The 16,235-nt window shown below is 43.7% G+C and overlaps 1 protein-coding gene across 26 annotated transcripts in view; it reads right to left on the reverse strand.

The window, feature by feature from the left end:
• The window catches only part of LOC111852209 (dedicator of cytokinesis protein 9-like), a 76,098-nt gene that overhangs the window by 33,748 nt on the left and 26,115 nt on the right, over window positions 1–16,235 (reverse strand). For 21 of the 26 annotated variants that reach the window (XM_072700310.1, XM_072700305.1, XM_072700316.1 and 18 more), the window contains exons 2-5: window positions 8,160–8,276; window positions 3,847–3,936; window positions 1,715–1,797; window positions 800–869 (exon numbers count right to left, since the gene is read on the reverse strand). In XM_072700310.1, coding sequence (XP_072556411.1) covers window positions 800–869; window positions 1,715–1,797; window positions 3,847–3,936; window positions 8,160–8,276 — 360 coding nt within the window. Of the gene's footprint in view, window positions 1–799; window positions 870–1,714; window positions 1,798–3,846; window positions 3,937–8,159; window positions 8,277–15,083; window positions 15,417–16,235 lie in introns of those variants that run through there. The other 5 variants (XM_072700318.1, XM_072700320.1, XM_023827826.2 and 2 more) reach the window with 2 other exon arrangements.

The following is a 16,235-nucleotide window of genomic DNA, read 5'->3' on the forward strand; positions in this document are numbered from 1 at the left end:
GCGGAGTAATTACTGTAATGGGATATGTTCCTGGAAAGTCCCAGTTGTAGAAGGTTTTCCCAAACACTTAGTCAGGTTCGACCACTTCCCGGATGGTGGTCAGCTTAGACCCACGATTACTCCCTCAGTTCTGAAGACCTTCCTGAGCAAATAAGAGTCGAAACTCTGAGTGGTTTGCGTAGATGAAGATGAAAAAGTGGAAAACACCGAGGAAGATTTTGAGGGTTCATTTTAAGCTGCAACGAAAATTCTATCAGCTAGCTGTCAAGGAGAGGAATTATGGCAATGTCTCATTTCCCCATAAATGTATTAACATCATCTCCAGAGAAACTTGACATCATCCAGAACTTGACACAATGTGTACCGAGTGTGGGCAACATCTTCTCCACTCCCCTTTGAACCAAGCAGTACTTTCCACACAAGTCAAATGACCTAAATAAGAGTTTAGCATTTGTGAGAAACTTTGACAAAATGAGTTATTAACTTGACGTGATGAACCCCAAAATAATTCATTAACCAAAAAAGTCTCAACTTTTTAAAGGAAAACGCAGAGAAGGTTATGTAATAATAAAAAAACGCTTGGTGTGCAGTTCAAACGGGCCAACATCTTTGTTGTCTGCCCTAAATGTCAAAAATCCCAAGTTCCCCAAGGTGAAATGGCAGAGTGAAATGGCTACACCCAGAACTGCTGAAACCCGGACTGATAGTTGTCCAAATATAATGCACAGCATATTTTCTGCGACTTGCAGTTGTAGGGTAATGGTGTGTGGGTCAATCCCAGACCAGGAACCTTCCTTACCTCATCTTTGTCTGCGTCTTCATCCACCTCGAACACGTGGACGGGCAGTCTCTCTGGTCTGAAGACCTTACTGCAAGACAAATGGGAATGAGGAGGTTTTTATTGGTGGATTTCCACCAGTAAGGTTCGGCCTAACAGAGAGGTGTCAGTGCTTCTGTACTGAGCTCCCAGGTGAAACAAATTAGTTGTTACTCAGTTTTTTCCTTCTTTCAAACAGGGGCCAAAGAAATTTACATCCCCTCCAGACCTATGCTCCATGAGAACACAGCATCAGTCTCTTAACACGTCTGTCATATTTCGGTTCAATCTTGGCCCTGAGAGCCTTAGAAAATCCAAATGTTTCCTGCATTTTAGGCAGGAACTAGCCATCCCCGGCCTAAACAAAAGCCAACGTCAAACATGAAGAAAAATCCCATGACGGCATGGAAGCTCAAGGACAACTTTCTCTCCCAGGGAAGAAACGGGAAGAGCATATCCTGCGGGGGTATAAAGGTCAGCAAGTTCATTCCCACAACACATGGAACATCTGGAAATCCCACTGCTCGCTGCTGATGGACTGACTATAGACTGAGGACACGGGGACGCAAAGGATTGTGGGAGGCCTTTCCAAACCGACGGGGGCATGCCCTGGCCTCAGACGGCTGTCCGTGAGGACAGACAGACAGCATTGTCGCTGCAGCAGGAAAACCAGCATTTCCTCTCATAGAAATCATGCCAACATCACAACAGTCCAGTCATTTATGTTTGGAGGATTAGCTGTGGCTCTCTGATGGCTGTCAGAGTGGGAGAAGGAGGGTAATCAAACTGAATCTGAAACTCGGACCACGGGATACAAACACCAAAGCAATGTACCAGCGGTACATCTGTACCACATATGCTACACTGTACAGTCACTAAATGAAACAAAGGGCTTACTTTGGAAGCTGACGGAAGTCTCCGGAGTAGTCCTCATACTTGTAATTCACAATGTGCCAGTCTGAGTTGTAGGTCCTGATGCACTGTGGGAGGAAATGAAGCAAATAAGTGCTTATATTTTCGGAAAAAAGAGAAATTAAGTTAGAGAGAAACATGAAAAAACAACAAGAGATGGTAGAGTTTTGACCTTAAAAATGATCCCTGTATTTCAGACTCAGTCGCAAAGCGGTAGAATCTTTTCTATCAGCCTGGAAGCTCCCCGGTCATTATCAATACGTGCAGCACCACATCACTGCCCCCCCCAAAGAAAAAGCTCTAATCTACCATTATTTGTATTTATTTTTGGGCAATGCCAGGCTGCAAGGGGCGTAGCAATTCGATATTAAAACTATTAAATTTCCGTTTTACGAAAGAGCCTGATCTCGGCATGTTTGTAGCTCAGGGCCAAAACACAGGTTCCAAAAACAGGCTTGAGATTTGCTTAATTTTTAATACTTGTGCAGCTGATCATGTCTCATAGCAGGTGCATCGCTCAAATTCCTAAGCACCTGCCCTTATTACTGAACACGCATTCCTTGACATGTGTACATTTCACCAGCCTAACAACTTTTTTTGAGGGGAAGCAGGGTGTTCCCTGAATGCTGGGGGCACGTGACATTGACAGCTGCTGTAGGACTTACAATGTGTACAAGAGGAAAAAAAAAACTTTGACTAATGCAGATATGAGGGAAAACTGTAATTCAGAAAGCACCAATCTTCTAATTAAATTTGCTTGATAAAAAAGTTTGACATGACAAAATTATATAACCTAATATAAACCTAATATAATAAGAAATGTCTTTAAAGGGGGAAGTCCAAACCAGTATTACTGTCCATCTAGCAGAAAACCATATATTCAAACTAATTTGCAAAGAGCAATTAGTAGAGGGCTGTTGTCCCTGATGTTTCTACACTGGGTGTGGAACAATGTGTCCCTGACTTAAGTGTCACAGCATAGGGATGATGACCATTTCCTTTACACTCAGCTGTTAAGCAATGTTAGACTAGATGAATTGTACTACAAGGAGACACACATTCTATTCATTATTATAAATTCCTGTCAAAGCAACTATCACAATAGCATTTCACACAAAGAAACAGGGACATTCCCAGTGACTGTGTGGCCGGGAATTTGACAGTGGAAGACTGAAAGAATGATAGTGCATGTGTGTGTTTGTGTGTGTGTGTGGGGGGCATTGAAGGACCCGACACAGATGTTTCTGGTGATGTCATCCTGCACTTAATCAATGGAACTCTCTCTTTACCAAGACAATTAACATCAAAGCGAGAGAGGAACAGAGATTTGTGGAGATGGGGGTAGCAACCAGCTGGACAGTGCACAAAAAGAAACTACTCGAATGTTATTGGCAAGATTTAAAAATACCGGAATGGCATATACCGTCGTATGATTTCTGGACGGTATGACGGTATGAAAGATTAGATACAGAAGAGAACAGAAAAAGCAAAGCTCTGCTATACATTGGCAACACCCAAAGGGGTGTGTGTGCAAGTGTGACTGAAAAAGGAGTTTTTATTATGACTGTTCCAGAACTTGGCTTATGGCACAAGTTATTGTGATGTTTATGTTTCCCCCAAAAGCTTCATTATGGGCCAGAACAACGTCACATGTCCAGAAATACACACATGCATCAGGTGGCCATACTCATGACCAGTGCTACTTTGTTGATTGACTATATGATAACAACAGAGATATTAAACTCTTTCTAAGACTGATTACTGCTTTGTGTTCCAGACGAAAAGAGCTCCAGCAGACAGCAAAGTTACCCTGTGAGATTCCCTACAATTGGAACACCATTAAACTATAACAACTGTTCAACTATTCCTCAAGCCAGTGGCTCATAATGTTAACAGATGATTTCAGTATTAATTATTGCACAAAGACAAACCTGCAAGACCAATGCCAGATCAAGGGTAGAGGATTACTAACATCCAGAGAGGCCTGCATAAAAAAATCTGTTTATACGGTTAATTAGATGGTGAGACGGTTAATTAGGAGCAGCGCGCTGGCCTTCATTTTATTCAATAGCTCATTCTATCATGGTCACAGATCAGTTAGAGCACTGCAATCTTACCTCTTGGACGAACAGATCCTGTGCTTCTAGCTCTGCATTTACAGGAAGAGATGAGTAGAGAGTCCTTTCGAGGCGTGGAAGAATTGATATCTGAAAATCAAAATGGAAGAAATCAATCTCTCAGCAGATGGCATTCTGCTCCACATGGTCTAAGCCCAAAGCAGCATGGAACTCTGCATTTTGAATTTACACATTAACTGCACAGCAATTTTGAGTATTAATATTCAGGTGTTTTTATTGGACATACCAGTAAAGCGATGGTTTAAAACTAGTAGTCAGCAAAAGCAGTTTTTTTTATTAGGTGTCATGTTCTTAAGGAACATTAAAAATAGATATTATTCAAGGAGGCAGTTGCTACTTGCTACTGGTGTTGACCTTGCATTACATATCTACAATAAGTATCTAAAAGTTGCTTCACAAATGACAGACAAACCATAAACCTGAAACAGTGGTTTCAAGTCTGCCTTGGAAGAAGCTTCAACCTAGTATGCTTTCAGCAATGAAGTATCATTAACGAGCAAGGCAGATCAGGTTACATTCAGGACACTGAACAGGCCCTGCGGTTTTCTGGGTGAGTAGCCTCAGCTTGGCAGAATTTCCCCAAGAAGCCTTCAAGACATTATCTGGCAAGCCAGGATTTCACAAAGCACCCAAACACTGTCCTTTTTCCACAGATGATTGCACATCCACCGGGGAGAGGAGTGAGAGATCGGCCAGGTGAGGCAGGGCACTCCTTTGCACTGTTCAGCCTGGGGGCCACAGACATGACCTACAGCAGGTCACTCCCTGGATCCGGGCTCCCGATGAAAATACCTCACATACTAGTATGCCCGGTGGCTATTCAATGTGATTACAGTGAAAGTGAGGATTATGCGGCTCTTGAAGATGTTTGGCTCCTCACCACAGTACACAAGAAGGTCCTTTCTGCCTCATCTATCTTGCCTTCTTAGTTCTTCTCCACTGCACCCTCCTCACAGTATTCCAACTAGACCCACTTTCACAGTGAGCATTACAGTGCAGTTTGAGGACTTTAAGTTCTCCCCACAGATGAGATCTTGATCGATGTTGTGGAATGTAATTTCCACAGGAATTAAGGTCACTAGAAAAATAACACAAACCTGATGTGATTAATTTTGGTGATATGTGACTTATGGTATCCAGCCAAAGTTTGCCGGGTTGTGGCCAGAGTTAATGTGCTGCTCCACCCGCCGACAGCCCCGGATGCATTTCCCAGTAACATTGGAGTGTGCCGATGGACAGCTTCAGGATGCTGGGACGGGGAGCGCTCCAAGATAAGGGGATGTCCGGAGGCGCTTTAACAACAACAACGTCTAGCACCTTTGGAGTATTATAGTATAAGTATGAATTTCCTTGGGGGGAAACTTACCACTTAGGATATATACTGTCTGTTGTTGATATTTAATGCACCATTCACCTGTTAATTGAGGGAAATGGCCAGCCAACCTTACAGGAGACAGCATTAAAAAGTCAGGAAACTTACACTGTATCCAAACACCAGATAAGACAAGCCGGAATATTTAAATCTGGCTGAAAGGAAGGTAAATTTGAATTCTGAAGTCTATACCAGCACCTGTGTGTTTTAATCATAGTTACTGTTGTCATGCATCAGTTATGTTGAACTTGAAACTGTGCAAGTTCAGGTTTCTCATATGAAAGTGTTTTATTTTGAGAGAATGCGAGTTATGTTGTGTTTTATTTTTCTGCTAGTCAGTTTGGGCACCATTCTGATGTAAACTGCCAGGCGTTAAGCCTCACGAAAGCTTAAATGAGGTTTTTGGTTTTAACTTTAACCATGACATTCTGTTGACATCAACTGAAATCAACAGAAAAACCAAATTCTTACTATCACTAAGCAGTGAAAGTCAATTGAAACCAGCTTTAGTCCATCTCGCATTCTAGGGTGAAGAACCAGGCTATATGCAGAATTAGCATGGAGAAGTATGCAACCAGTGTAAAGAACTGAAAGAGCTTCATCTTCATTTCCCTCCATCGAACTATAGGGCTTTACCTCAGGATCTTGAACAGAGAACGGTGGCCATAATGCAAATGCTTCAAAATTATAACATAGGAGAAAAATAAAAATATCATTCATAATAAAATGTGTACCCGGAGAAAATGCAAGTCTCTCTGCTTACATAAGATTGTCATCTGGTGCAACGTGCCAGCTCTGCGTTCTGTCATGCAGATGGTGGAATCAAGATACCAAGCAAAGCAGACAGCCTGCGGTCACAGCAATACTGGGGGGGGGGGGGGGGGTTGTCCGCAAGCACTTGCTTTTTCACACCACAAACTGAAAACAAACACTCCCCAACAGCCGAGAAGCAAGAATGAGAAACAGCTGTCATGAAGAAGCTGGCCAGTACTGCTGGTCTGAACACCATCTACCCTGTTGGTAGGCAGAACTGGGACCCTTCCTCCCTCGTGGAACTGGGGAAAACTAATGTTTGATAAAGTCGCTGAGACTTTCTTCTGCTTCATAGCATATGGTTCTGCAGGGCTTTTTCAAAGAGCGAATAGGTGACAAAACTACCTTCGTTTGGTAGTTTTGTTTCTTACAAAGTCTCACGACCCTGAAACCATTTAATTCGTTCACTGAATAAATTTTGTGCTTAGTGCCATAAATTAAATCAGGGTTGTGTAGCATTAAACTCCAGCTTCCCTAAATGCATGAAACCAGACGATGACCAAGCAACTGAATCTCACATTTCGCTTTCCTGAACAGCTAAATCCTCTTTTCCTTTTGAGTCTGATTGGGCCACTTTGCTCCAGGACATGGTCTGGTTTCTGATAAAAGACGGGTCAACCAACACTATACGCAATGGAACATTCTGACCAAGTGGGAATGGGCCACAGGTGCAGAACCGAATTCAGTAATGGGGGGAAAGCATAATACTGGGTTCTAGTGACCTGCGGTATTTCTCAAAATGCCTGTCACTCTACCCACTGTAAACTCCTAAGAAGTTGATGACTCAGAGCAGGCCCACCCCCCATCCCCCTAGACTGAACTTCAGAGGAGGACAGGACCACACCCATATAGACAGTCTGACTATGCCAGACTGGAACGCAACCTAGATAACTGATGTGTTATTACAGACAAACGATTCTCAAAGCTGTTAAACCACACAACTGTTTCTGACCAATGAGAGTGAAAGCTTTTCTGTAATTACAGGAGAAAAACAGATGCTAAAGTAGTAATCAAAAACATACTACTAAAACATGTGTATGTAAATGACAAGACTGTAAAGAGGCTTTCCTAGTAGTGAAGTTCATCAAGCTCAGTGTTGTAAAATGTGCTATGGATCACAAGACCATGTACAGATGTAAATCATTCATCTTCCACTACAGGGAGGGTCACATTATGAACCAGGTAAAATCATCAGAAATGAGCCCCAGACATGCCTTCCTCACTCATGTCTTTGTGTGGATTGGAAATCTGTTTCTTTGGTTTTATTTCACTTTTTTTTTTTGAGCCAACCAGGCAATAATCAAACTCATTCTGTGACAGGCATGGAGGAAAACTTAAACCAAAAGGAACTCCTTGGCTCCATGTGGTAGGAACAATAAAAAGAAGTTCCTTCAAGGAAACAAGCAATCCTGTCGTCCAGTCCAAGGGTCGGGCATGTTTAAAGGAGGTGACCTGGTTTCTAAAGTTCCTCAGAATATGTAGACTACACGATGTAAATCATCCATCCAGGGTTGGGGGGGTAGCACAGGGCACAAGAAAGGGGAACGTCCTGGATAGAATGCTAGTTGACATTTATCAAATAGTACCAAGACAGAAATTAGGTCCTTAGGTTCCAAAGTAAGAACCAAAGTAAGAACAAGTATTTCCACTTTATAATTATCAGATGCGTCAGAATTAAACAAAGAAGAACGGGACCATTAAATTAATCAAATGGCAAGTAGCTATAAAAAGTATTATTCATATTAGGAGCATTACTGTGCCATGTGTACATGTTAAAGGTACTACCCCTCAAGACAACCATGCTTTAATGGAGTATTTGAAGTACTCGTAATTGATGGTCTGCCAGGCCAAAGCAATAATGAGTACTCTGGGCAGATCAAATCCAGCCTAATGTGAGAGAAACACCTGGTCACCATGGTGATGCATACTAGCGAGCACTAAACTCGCATAGCAACCGTGTCAAGGGGTCTGTATCATTCCAGCATGTTCCCATTTTAAAGAGGCTTCACCAGATATTGAGATGCCCTGGGCGTTTGCTTGATGTCACACCCGTGGAAACCCCATAGTCTACGATGACCCTGCAGGCAGCGGTGACATGATGGCTTACCTGGAAGTCCTCGAGGGGGAACTGAAGCATGTCCCGCAGCATGTCAGCAAGGATCTGCATCCTCCTCTGAAGCAGCACACTCTCATAGTCCAGAGGCTCCACTACCTTGGGCTTTGCCTGGAGGAGCAGAGTAATGATAGAGTAGAGGCTAAGCAGGATGTCCCACAAGTCACTCATAATTTCAAATACCCATTTCATTTTCAGCATTTACCAAATCCAGATTTTTCAATGCTGGGTTGAGAACTAACAAAAAATGACAGCCCTGTAGGATGTTTCAAATCTTGTACTGATCTTAGTCCGAGTCGGGGGTCACTTAAGGTCAGGCAGCCTTAATATCTGCTGCATAAGGTACTGCTTACGAGAAATGTGGGTATGTTCGAGCCCGTTTCATAATTCTGAAGGGAAAGCCTTCAGCACACCTGAAGCACACACCATGATACCAACCAGGTTTGAATGACATCATAGTTGTGACAAAACACAAAGGCGGGCTCACAGCTCAGGAGCGACACCAAACCCAAAATGAACGTCCATCAGGGTTACATGCCAGGAAACACAGCGTGTAACATGAGTTCACTGCAGGCAGACACACACACACCCTAGGGGAAGTTCATAACCAGCGTGCATGACTTTGGGCAGAGGGAGGAAACTGAAGTACCCAGAGGAAACCCACGCAAACTGCACAGAACCACATTTCAACCCATAGCCCTGGAGACATGAGACAAGGACGTAACCTGCATAAAGGACAAAAACAAACGTGATATTTAATTCTTCCAAAAGCTTGCCCTGCTTCTGCACCAAGGTTATTATCATTAACAAATACTAAAATGATAGAAGCATCTCAAATCAAAATGAAACTAAAATGAAACAAAGTGTGAGACACAACCGGACTGAAATTAAAATAATTACAAAACTAACAAATAAAATGAGTAGAAATTAAAAAATTGCGATTTCTATTTTTTAGGTTCTATTTTGAGTTTGAAAGTCTGCCAGTAGCGAATATTGGCCTTTCTGAATAATCGACGGTGAACGTAGCCTATTATAAGTGTCTCAAATTGACACAATGATGAATGCGCTTGAGATTAACTTCTTTCAGATGAAGAGACTGCTTGCAAATGTGAAACCACAGTATGAAACCATTTGGAGTACTGTACTTACTATGCAAGCTTTAATAAGAGCAAGTGTGTCATGGATGTAAATGACTGAGTTTGTGGTGCACAGCTTAAGGGAATGTACCCAACTAATTAATTTAATAAGGTACACCTATGTTGCCATCACAAACATGTTTATAAAGTGGTTGAGGACTCCAGTAGCATGACAAGAAATGGGACCAAAATAGGAGGTAACGTTAAATCAGGACTCTCAAACGATTATTTTTTTTATCACAATTAATCGCATATACTGTACAGACATGTTGCAATATCATCAAAAAAAGATTCTGTAGTCTGTATATTCAGTAATTTCAGAAATGTATTTATATTTTAAAATGAAATGAAACAAGTCAAAGTTTCCTCAACTTTCCCCACCATCAGCTTCCCAAGGACACTCGATCTGACTATTTTCTCATTTCATTTGTGAATTTTGGGATTCTGTGCATGTGACTGAAGCTCTTGTGCCATTCACAACCAGAAAGAAATACTATAAGTTATGGCTGGTCAATATATCTACTTATCATCATATAAAATTTTAATGATAAGAAAATGAGACTTCGATAAACTATCGATAAGGAACATTGGCTGATAGCACACATCAGAAACAAATGCAATTCCAACTAATCATATGGTAGCTTTTTAAGAACGGACAACCTATGTCCAACAAATGCACAGCATGGTCGACAGCGTTGGTACTGTTTGCTACTGTTTTGGTAATATCATGGAGGAGAAAACTGCTCCTTCAGAGGAAACATCAAGTCCTGGTGAAGAAAGTGACAGTTCAGCAGTCACACATCTTTTAAAAAAGGAGAAATTGTGTATAAACTAGATAAAAAGATGCTGGAGTTGTGGCAGTATTTTTTGAAGTTAAAAGTCGGGTGCTGTGTACTGTAAACTCTGCCGAAAACTTGTGCCGACAAATTGGAAATGCTGTGAACTTATTTCACCTCATTAAGTATTCGCCATCCAGTGCAACATACACAATCCACGCGCTTACAGCCACAAACACCAGCAACTGATGTTTCCAATCTGAACATATCTGAACAAATACAGGACACATTGCCTCCCGCACTGGTTAAAAACAGGACACAGCATTTTATTTTTCATTACGGGACAGGAGATAACTCTGGCAGCAACGTAAAACCTTTTCCCTGGAACGAGCTACAAGGTAGTCAGAGAAAAATCCTAGGAACAAACCATACTGTCGGCATTACGCCCTATGACAAAAAAAAGTTTACTTTAGTATGATTTGTTTATTAAAATTAGATTTCAATTTCCAGTCCATTCAATTTACCACAATTCATTTAGGGCAATTCTAAGGGAGTTTTAAACTAAAATGGAACCTTTATATAAAGAAATAATATCTTGAATTTTATCATGATTATTATTGATGTCGACATATGAAAAAAAAATCATGATACATTTTGCCATATTGTCCACTTCTACGTATAGTTCCTCATTAAAAATCTTTGCTCATACTATTCTCCCATTTGGGTATTAAAATTAATGTATGCGTTCGCATACTCAAAGAAATAATAATAATAATACATGATGACTTATGCTAACAGTTTGACAGCCTTAATTAAAACTACATCACAGGGACAATAACTGCATGGGTGCTAAAGAGCTCTCTGGCCAATTTACTCACTCAAACATAAAAATAGGGAGAACGCCCTGATTCAATAATTTATTGAATCAGGGATGACAAGTAGGTTGTGTGAATAGATGGACTTCATATGGTTCTGCAAAATCCTCAACCCAAAGTGCAAAATGCAAGCCACTGCTGTGGAACTGCCTGCTCTTAAACAGACAGACTCTGCTACAAAATGACTGTTATGCTCTAGACTAGAACTAGTTTAATGTTTATTAGAGCTCTATCATTATTTGTAATAGATTTTCTGCTGTGTGTTTTCATCTGGGTAATTTTTAACTAAAATTTAAAATAAATTGCAACAAGCTGTAACAAAAATGATGAAAAACCCATAAAACTGGATAAAAAAAACTACAACTAAATTGAAAAAGAAACAAAATTGAAAAATAACATTAAAATAAAAACAGAAGTAAAATTCTCTTGCTCCACACTGAACCTGATCCAAAATCCAGTGTGCTACAGGCCTGGTAAACGTTAGCATCAGGGGCATGTTAGCGTCATCTGAGTAGCTTTGTGGTGCTGGGGCCCAGGGCAGCCCTGTGTAATGGAGGGATCTGAGCACATAGCCTAGCACACTAGGAGGGCCCCGACGCAAGGACCGCACCAGTAGAGGACAGCAGGACTACAGAGGAACCTCAGATGCACCACACCGGTCTACCAAGACTGAAAATGTGTACAGAAAGTATAGCACAGACAGAAAGTATATACTGAAAGTATAGCACAGACTCCACCCACATTCAGTGGGAAGCCAATGAAACAGCCACTGGTTTTCAATGAACATGGGTGTGTTTGCCAAGGGCTCAACACCATGGAAATAGGCCTGATACTCCAAAACCTCAATGTCATTCTGCACCTTCCCTCCCACCTCAGTACATCACAATCACTGTAGCACCCACACAATGGACAAAGACCGGTTTCACTTGTGTGGGGGAAAAAGGTGTTATCACATTTCCTGCAAGAGCTGCCAGAACCTGGCTCTGCCATCATTCATATTTATGCAGAACTTCACAAAAGGGAACAGAAAATAAGCCAGGACATTATAACCCCCCTAACTGAAAGGGTTTCTTTGTGGACTTAACCTTGGAAGGTTCATTCCCTGCTGAAGCTTTGAACCGCTGTACAAGAATCAGATCGTTGCGTTTGATAGCAGGCAGGCTGCGCTAACAGAGCGTGGGCCCAGTGCAGGGAGCGAGGCCCGACTCGGAGAGCCACAGGGCAACATTATTAGCGACGGTGCATCCCACGTCACAAGCCATATGGCTGGGTAAGAGGGGAGACACGAGCCTGAACGTGCCGGTGCGTCTGCCTGGAAGCACCTAGAGATGATTCATTAATGAGCCCAAAACTCATGCTGCCTAGACTGATATACCACATCCTATTACAAATGCTGGCTCAGGGGGTAGTATTGTTGTCTCACACTGCCAAGACTGGGAGTTTCAGTGCCACCTCTGCTCTGTGCGTCTGCCATGTAGCACAGTTTTCCTCCTGCAGTCTAAAGACATGAGGGTAGGCAATTCTAAATGACTTTGTGTTTGGCGATGGACAGGCGTCCCATCCAGGGTGTACCCCAGCCTCTGGTAGGCTCCAGGCCATGACTGTGACCAGGAGGTGGTTTGTACTATGTAATTATACATATTACCATGCAATTAGTGTTCTTGCACGTCGGTACGTGTGAGCTGGTGCATATTTGTGCATTCATGTGCATGTGTGTGTACAAACGTACACCATCTAATGTCCAAGGGTGCGGGAGCTTAGGCAAGCCTGGGTGCAGGCCAGGGCTGCCGCGTTCACAAGCCTCTACATCTGGGCCTGATAACGAAAGCATGACCTCAGAGGCAGAGCCCTGGAAATGTGGCTGTTTCTAGGGGTCTTGTGGTCCTGGACAGCTGATACAGTAGCTCATGTAGGGACCTGCAGAGGATGGCTCTGTTGTCTACCCTCTGATTACACCATTATTATTACTCAGGGAAAAAAAATGAAAGAGAGTGAGAAGGAAAGACAACAATAGAGAAGAAGCACTGAACAAAAGTTATTACTAGTTTAGGTACCACTTTAGAATAAGGTTCCCTTTGCCATTTGTAAATGTTAGTAACTCATTCATAAAAAGAAAACTGTGTTATAACTTGTTTAAAATTCTCTATTAATAATTTACAAAGTGTTACAACCTAATTAATAACCAGATTATAAACCATTCATAAACTCTTTATATGGGTAGCCTTATTGTAAAGTGGGACCCTAGTTTATTATATAAAAGTGAATGTCTTCAATGCCTGTCAAAAAACTGCCTTCATTGTTACACTTCCCACTGAAGTCACCCTCCACTTTCTACACCTTACAGAGGCAGGGTGAGCCTGGAGTCACTGATGGAACGATAGGCAGCGCAGCTAGTGCAACCGCACTGGGGCCCACAGAAACAGGGGCCACACAAAGGGTCAATGGGCCCCTTTGCGGGGAGGATCAGGAGGCTGTTGATCTATTAGTCTAAATCATCAAAGCATCATCAACTGGTTGGCATACAGGGATATGAAGAAATTCTGAGGAGAAGGAAAAAAGAAGACACAGCAGGAGGTCTGGGTGAGGTGTCGGAGGTCAGGAGACAGCAGGGCTGGTGTTGGTGTCTATTCTGATGGCTGACACACCAGAGGGACCAGGAAGCTGCAGACAGGCCCTCAGGACCCTCAGGACCCTCAGACATTGTAGTCCTTCTGCGCTAATGTCTGTACACGGCCACCACACAATAGTAGATGAGTCTCTACCACCCTGAAGTGTTATTAGATTATTGAATACAGTGCTGAAATCAGCCACACTGCAGTGAAGTTATCTCTAGTTTAGATCAGGGTCCGATCACCAAACTGATGACTAAATCTCTGAATGAGTGATATAGGGTGCATAGTTCCTGACCCATATACTGCCCATTCAGATCCCAAATACAAACAGAAGATAAGGTACAAGTCACAAAGCCAAAGGTGTCATGTCATCTTAAGAAAAGCCGGCGCCGCTAATCAACCCCAAAGCTGATCTGAAGCCACACAATGCGGCTGCTGTATGATTTTCACAAGGCTGCTTGGGCCTCCTACTGCTCCGGTTTTCTGTTGGCAGTCCTAACCCCCAAATCTCCAAGGCCACCGCTTTGCATTCGTCCAGCCTGCCTCGCAGGCGGCCCAGAGAACAGATAGCTGCTTCCCGGAATCTGACCACCTCCCGAGCAGCACAGGAACAGACGCGTGCACCCCATGGGGAAGCAGGATAGGGGGCAGCATGCCAGCATGTGGATGGAAGGAGAGCGTCAGGAAGAATGTGCGTTATGGCTCTTTGTTTACATGCTTCGAGCATTTCTCACAGCTGCCTTTTCAGGTATCTCTGCACCTCACTCCAGGCAAAATGTCACCTGCTACCCGCCTCAGTCTCCTCCCAGCTTATCCCTAATATAATCCAGTGTAACGGAGGCACCTCCTTTTCGCCTAACAAATGAATGAAACTGCCTCAACCGTTTAACTCGAGCTTGGCAGCAGCACAGACACGAACCTCACAGTAACTGTCACTGGGAGCCCTGCGAGTCACAGAACCGCTCCCTTGCAAACAATAAAAACAGATGACAGATTAAACCCGAGTTTCACCTCTTGCCATTACCGGTGACTTTTGAGCTGAAAAGAATGAGTTTTACTGTAGCTATAAGCTGCAATTATTGCTCCCAGTTGAAACATTACACCTCCCCCCCCCCCACACCCCCTGCAGTTTTGGCAAAGTTTGCTATTCCCCACGGAGGTGGACAAAGGACATTTCCAGCTGGAATCATCGTGGCCCAATAAAAGAGAAGACGGGATTCTCATCGCGAGCATCGGACGTGGAGCTGAAAGGCTGAAAGATATTCAGACACCTGTTGAGGTAAAAACTGTAGACTTATAAAATCCAGGGACGAGCACAGCCAGGAACGCCACACTCGACTGGGCAAAGCCACAGGTTTTTACATTGAATCACTGCTACAGCACAGCTTCAATGCTTAAACTGAACTTTTTTTTTTTTTTAAACGACATGAATGACGGAAAAGTGAGACAAAAACAACCAAGTGAATGGTGACAGAGACACTGGCCAGTGTGGCATCACAGCCTGGAGTCTGAGACTCACCGGCACCTGCGGCATGGTATCTGGCTCTCGGTCCACTTGGTGCAGGCTGCGATACTGCTGCGGGGACTCGATCACCAGCTCCTTCCTGCCTGCCTTGCCGGCCCTCCCCTGCATGGCTGAGAAATAGCTGCCCCTTCCAGGGGCGTCCCGACGGCCAGACCTCCCTCCCAAGCTCGTCCCTGGGCTCCGGTGCTGGCCCTGCAGTGAGGCTGCAGCTGACTTCTGAAGAGTCCCTGTACGCAGACTACTCTGGTGTTTAACAGTGCTGGCCTGGCCTCGCTGACTCGCTGGCTCGGTCGGTAGGGAGGGACGGCCACTCCCTCACTCAGCTGGCCTGCCTTTGTTTTGGGGTGGAAGGGGGGGGCGTTTTACTCACACCGACTTTCAGGACTTCCTCCGGCTCCTCCCACAAGGGCAGCTCGGCCTGTAATTGGAAACCAGCCCATCCACCTGCCAGTCATTGTCAACAACCTCAAACCACAGACTGGGAAAGAATTAAAAAGAAATAAAAGGGGGGGGGGAATCTATCCAGCCTTTAAAGGGACACAGGATGGAAAGCGGCATGGGAAATTGTGTGTGCATGTGGGCAGGCCTGCCATAGTCATTGGATCTGTATAAATGTAAGTGTAAGTATGTGTGTGTATGTTTGGTCACATATGTATGCGTTCACCTATATACAGGCTGCAGAGTCATCGAGTGTGTGTGTATGCTCACAGGATCTTTTCTTACACTACAGTACAGTAAGCCCTGCCCCCTCAACACCACAGAGTAAGATTTGGGGGGTTTGTGTCACGAGTGAACTTGGGAGGGGGGAGCCCAGGTATTCGCTTTGCCTGGAACAGCTGCGCAGGTCATGGAGAAAGCAGAACTCCCGTACAGCACCACTGGGCTTTTATGCTGAGCCAAGCTTGCAGAAAAGCAGAGATGAGCAAGGCTGCGGCCACACTGAGGGGACTTCCTCATAACACACATCCGTGTCCGTCCATCTTCCACAGCACAGAACCAGCTTGCGGGCACAGCAAACCTGGAGTTTACCCCGGGACACACAGACATTAACATGCAAAACCACCTACACACAAAAACAAACCACGTACAACAGCTGGTAGGATGACGGGCTTTTAGGCCCCCATCCTTTAACTCACCGTGGAAGTG

The sequence above is a fragment of the Paramormyrops kingsleyae genome, chromosome 16 (assembly GCF_048594095.1).
Source record: "Paramormyrops kingsleyae isolate MSU_618 chromosome 16, PKINGS_0.4, whole genome shotgun sequence".
Taxonomy (NCBI): Eukaryota; Metazoa; Chordata; class Actinopteri; order Osteoglossiformes; family Mormyridae; genus Paramormyrops; species Paramormyrops kingsleyae.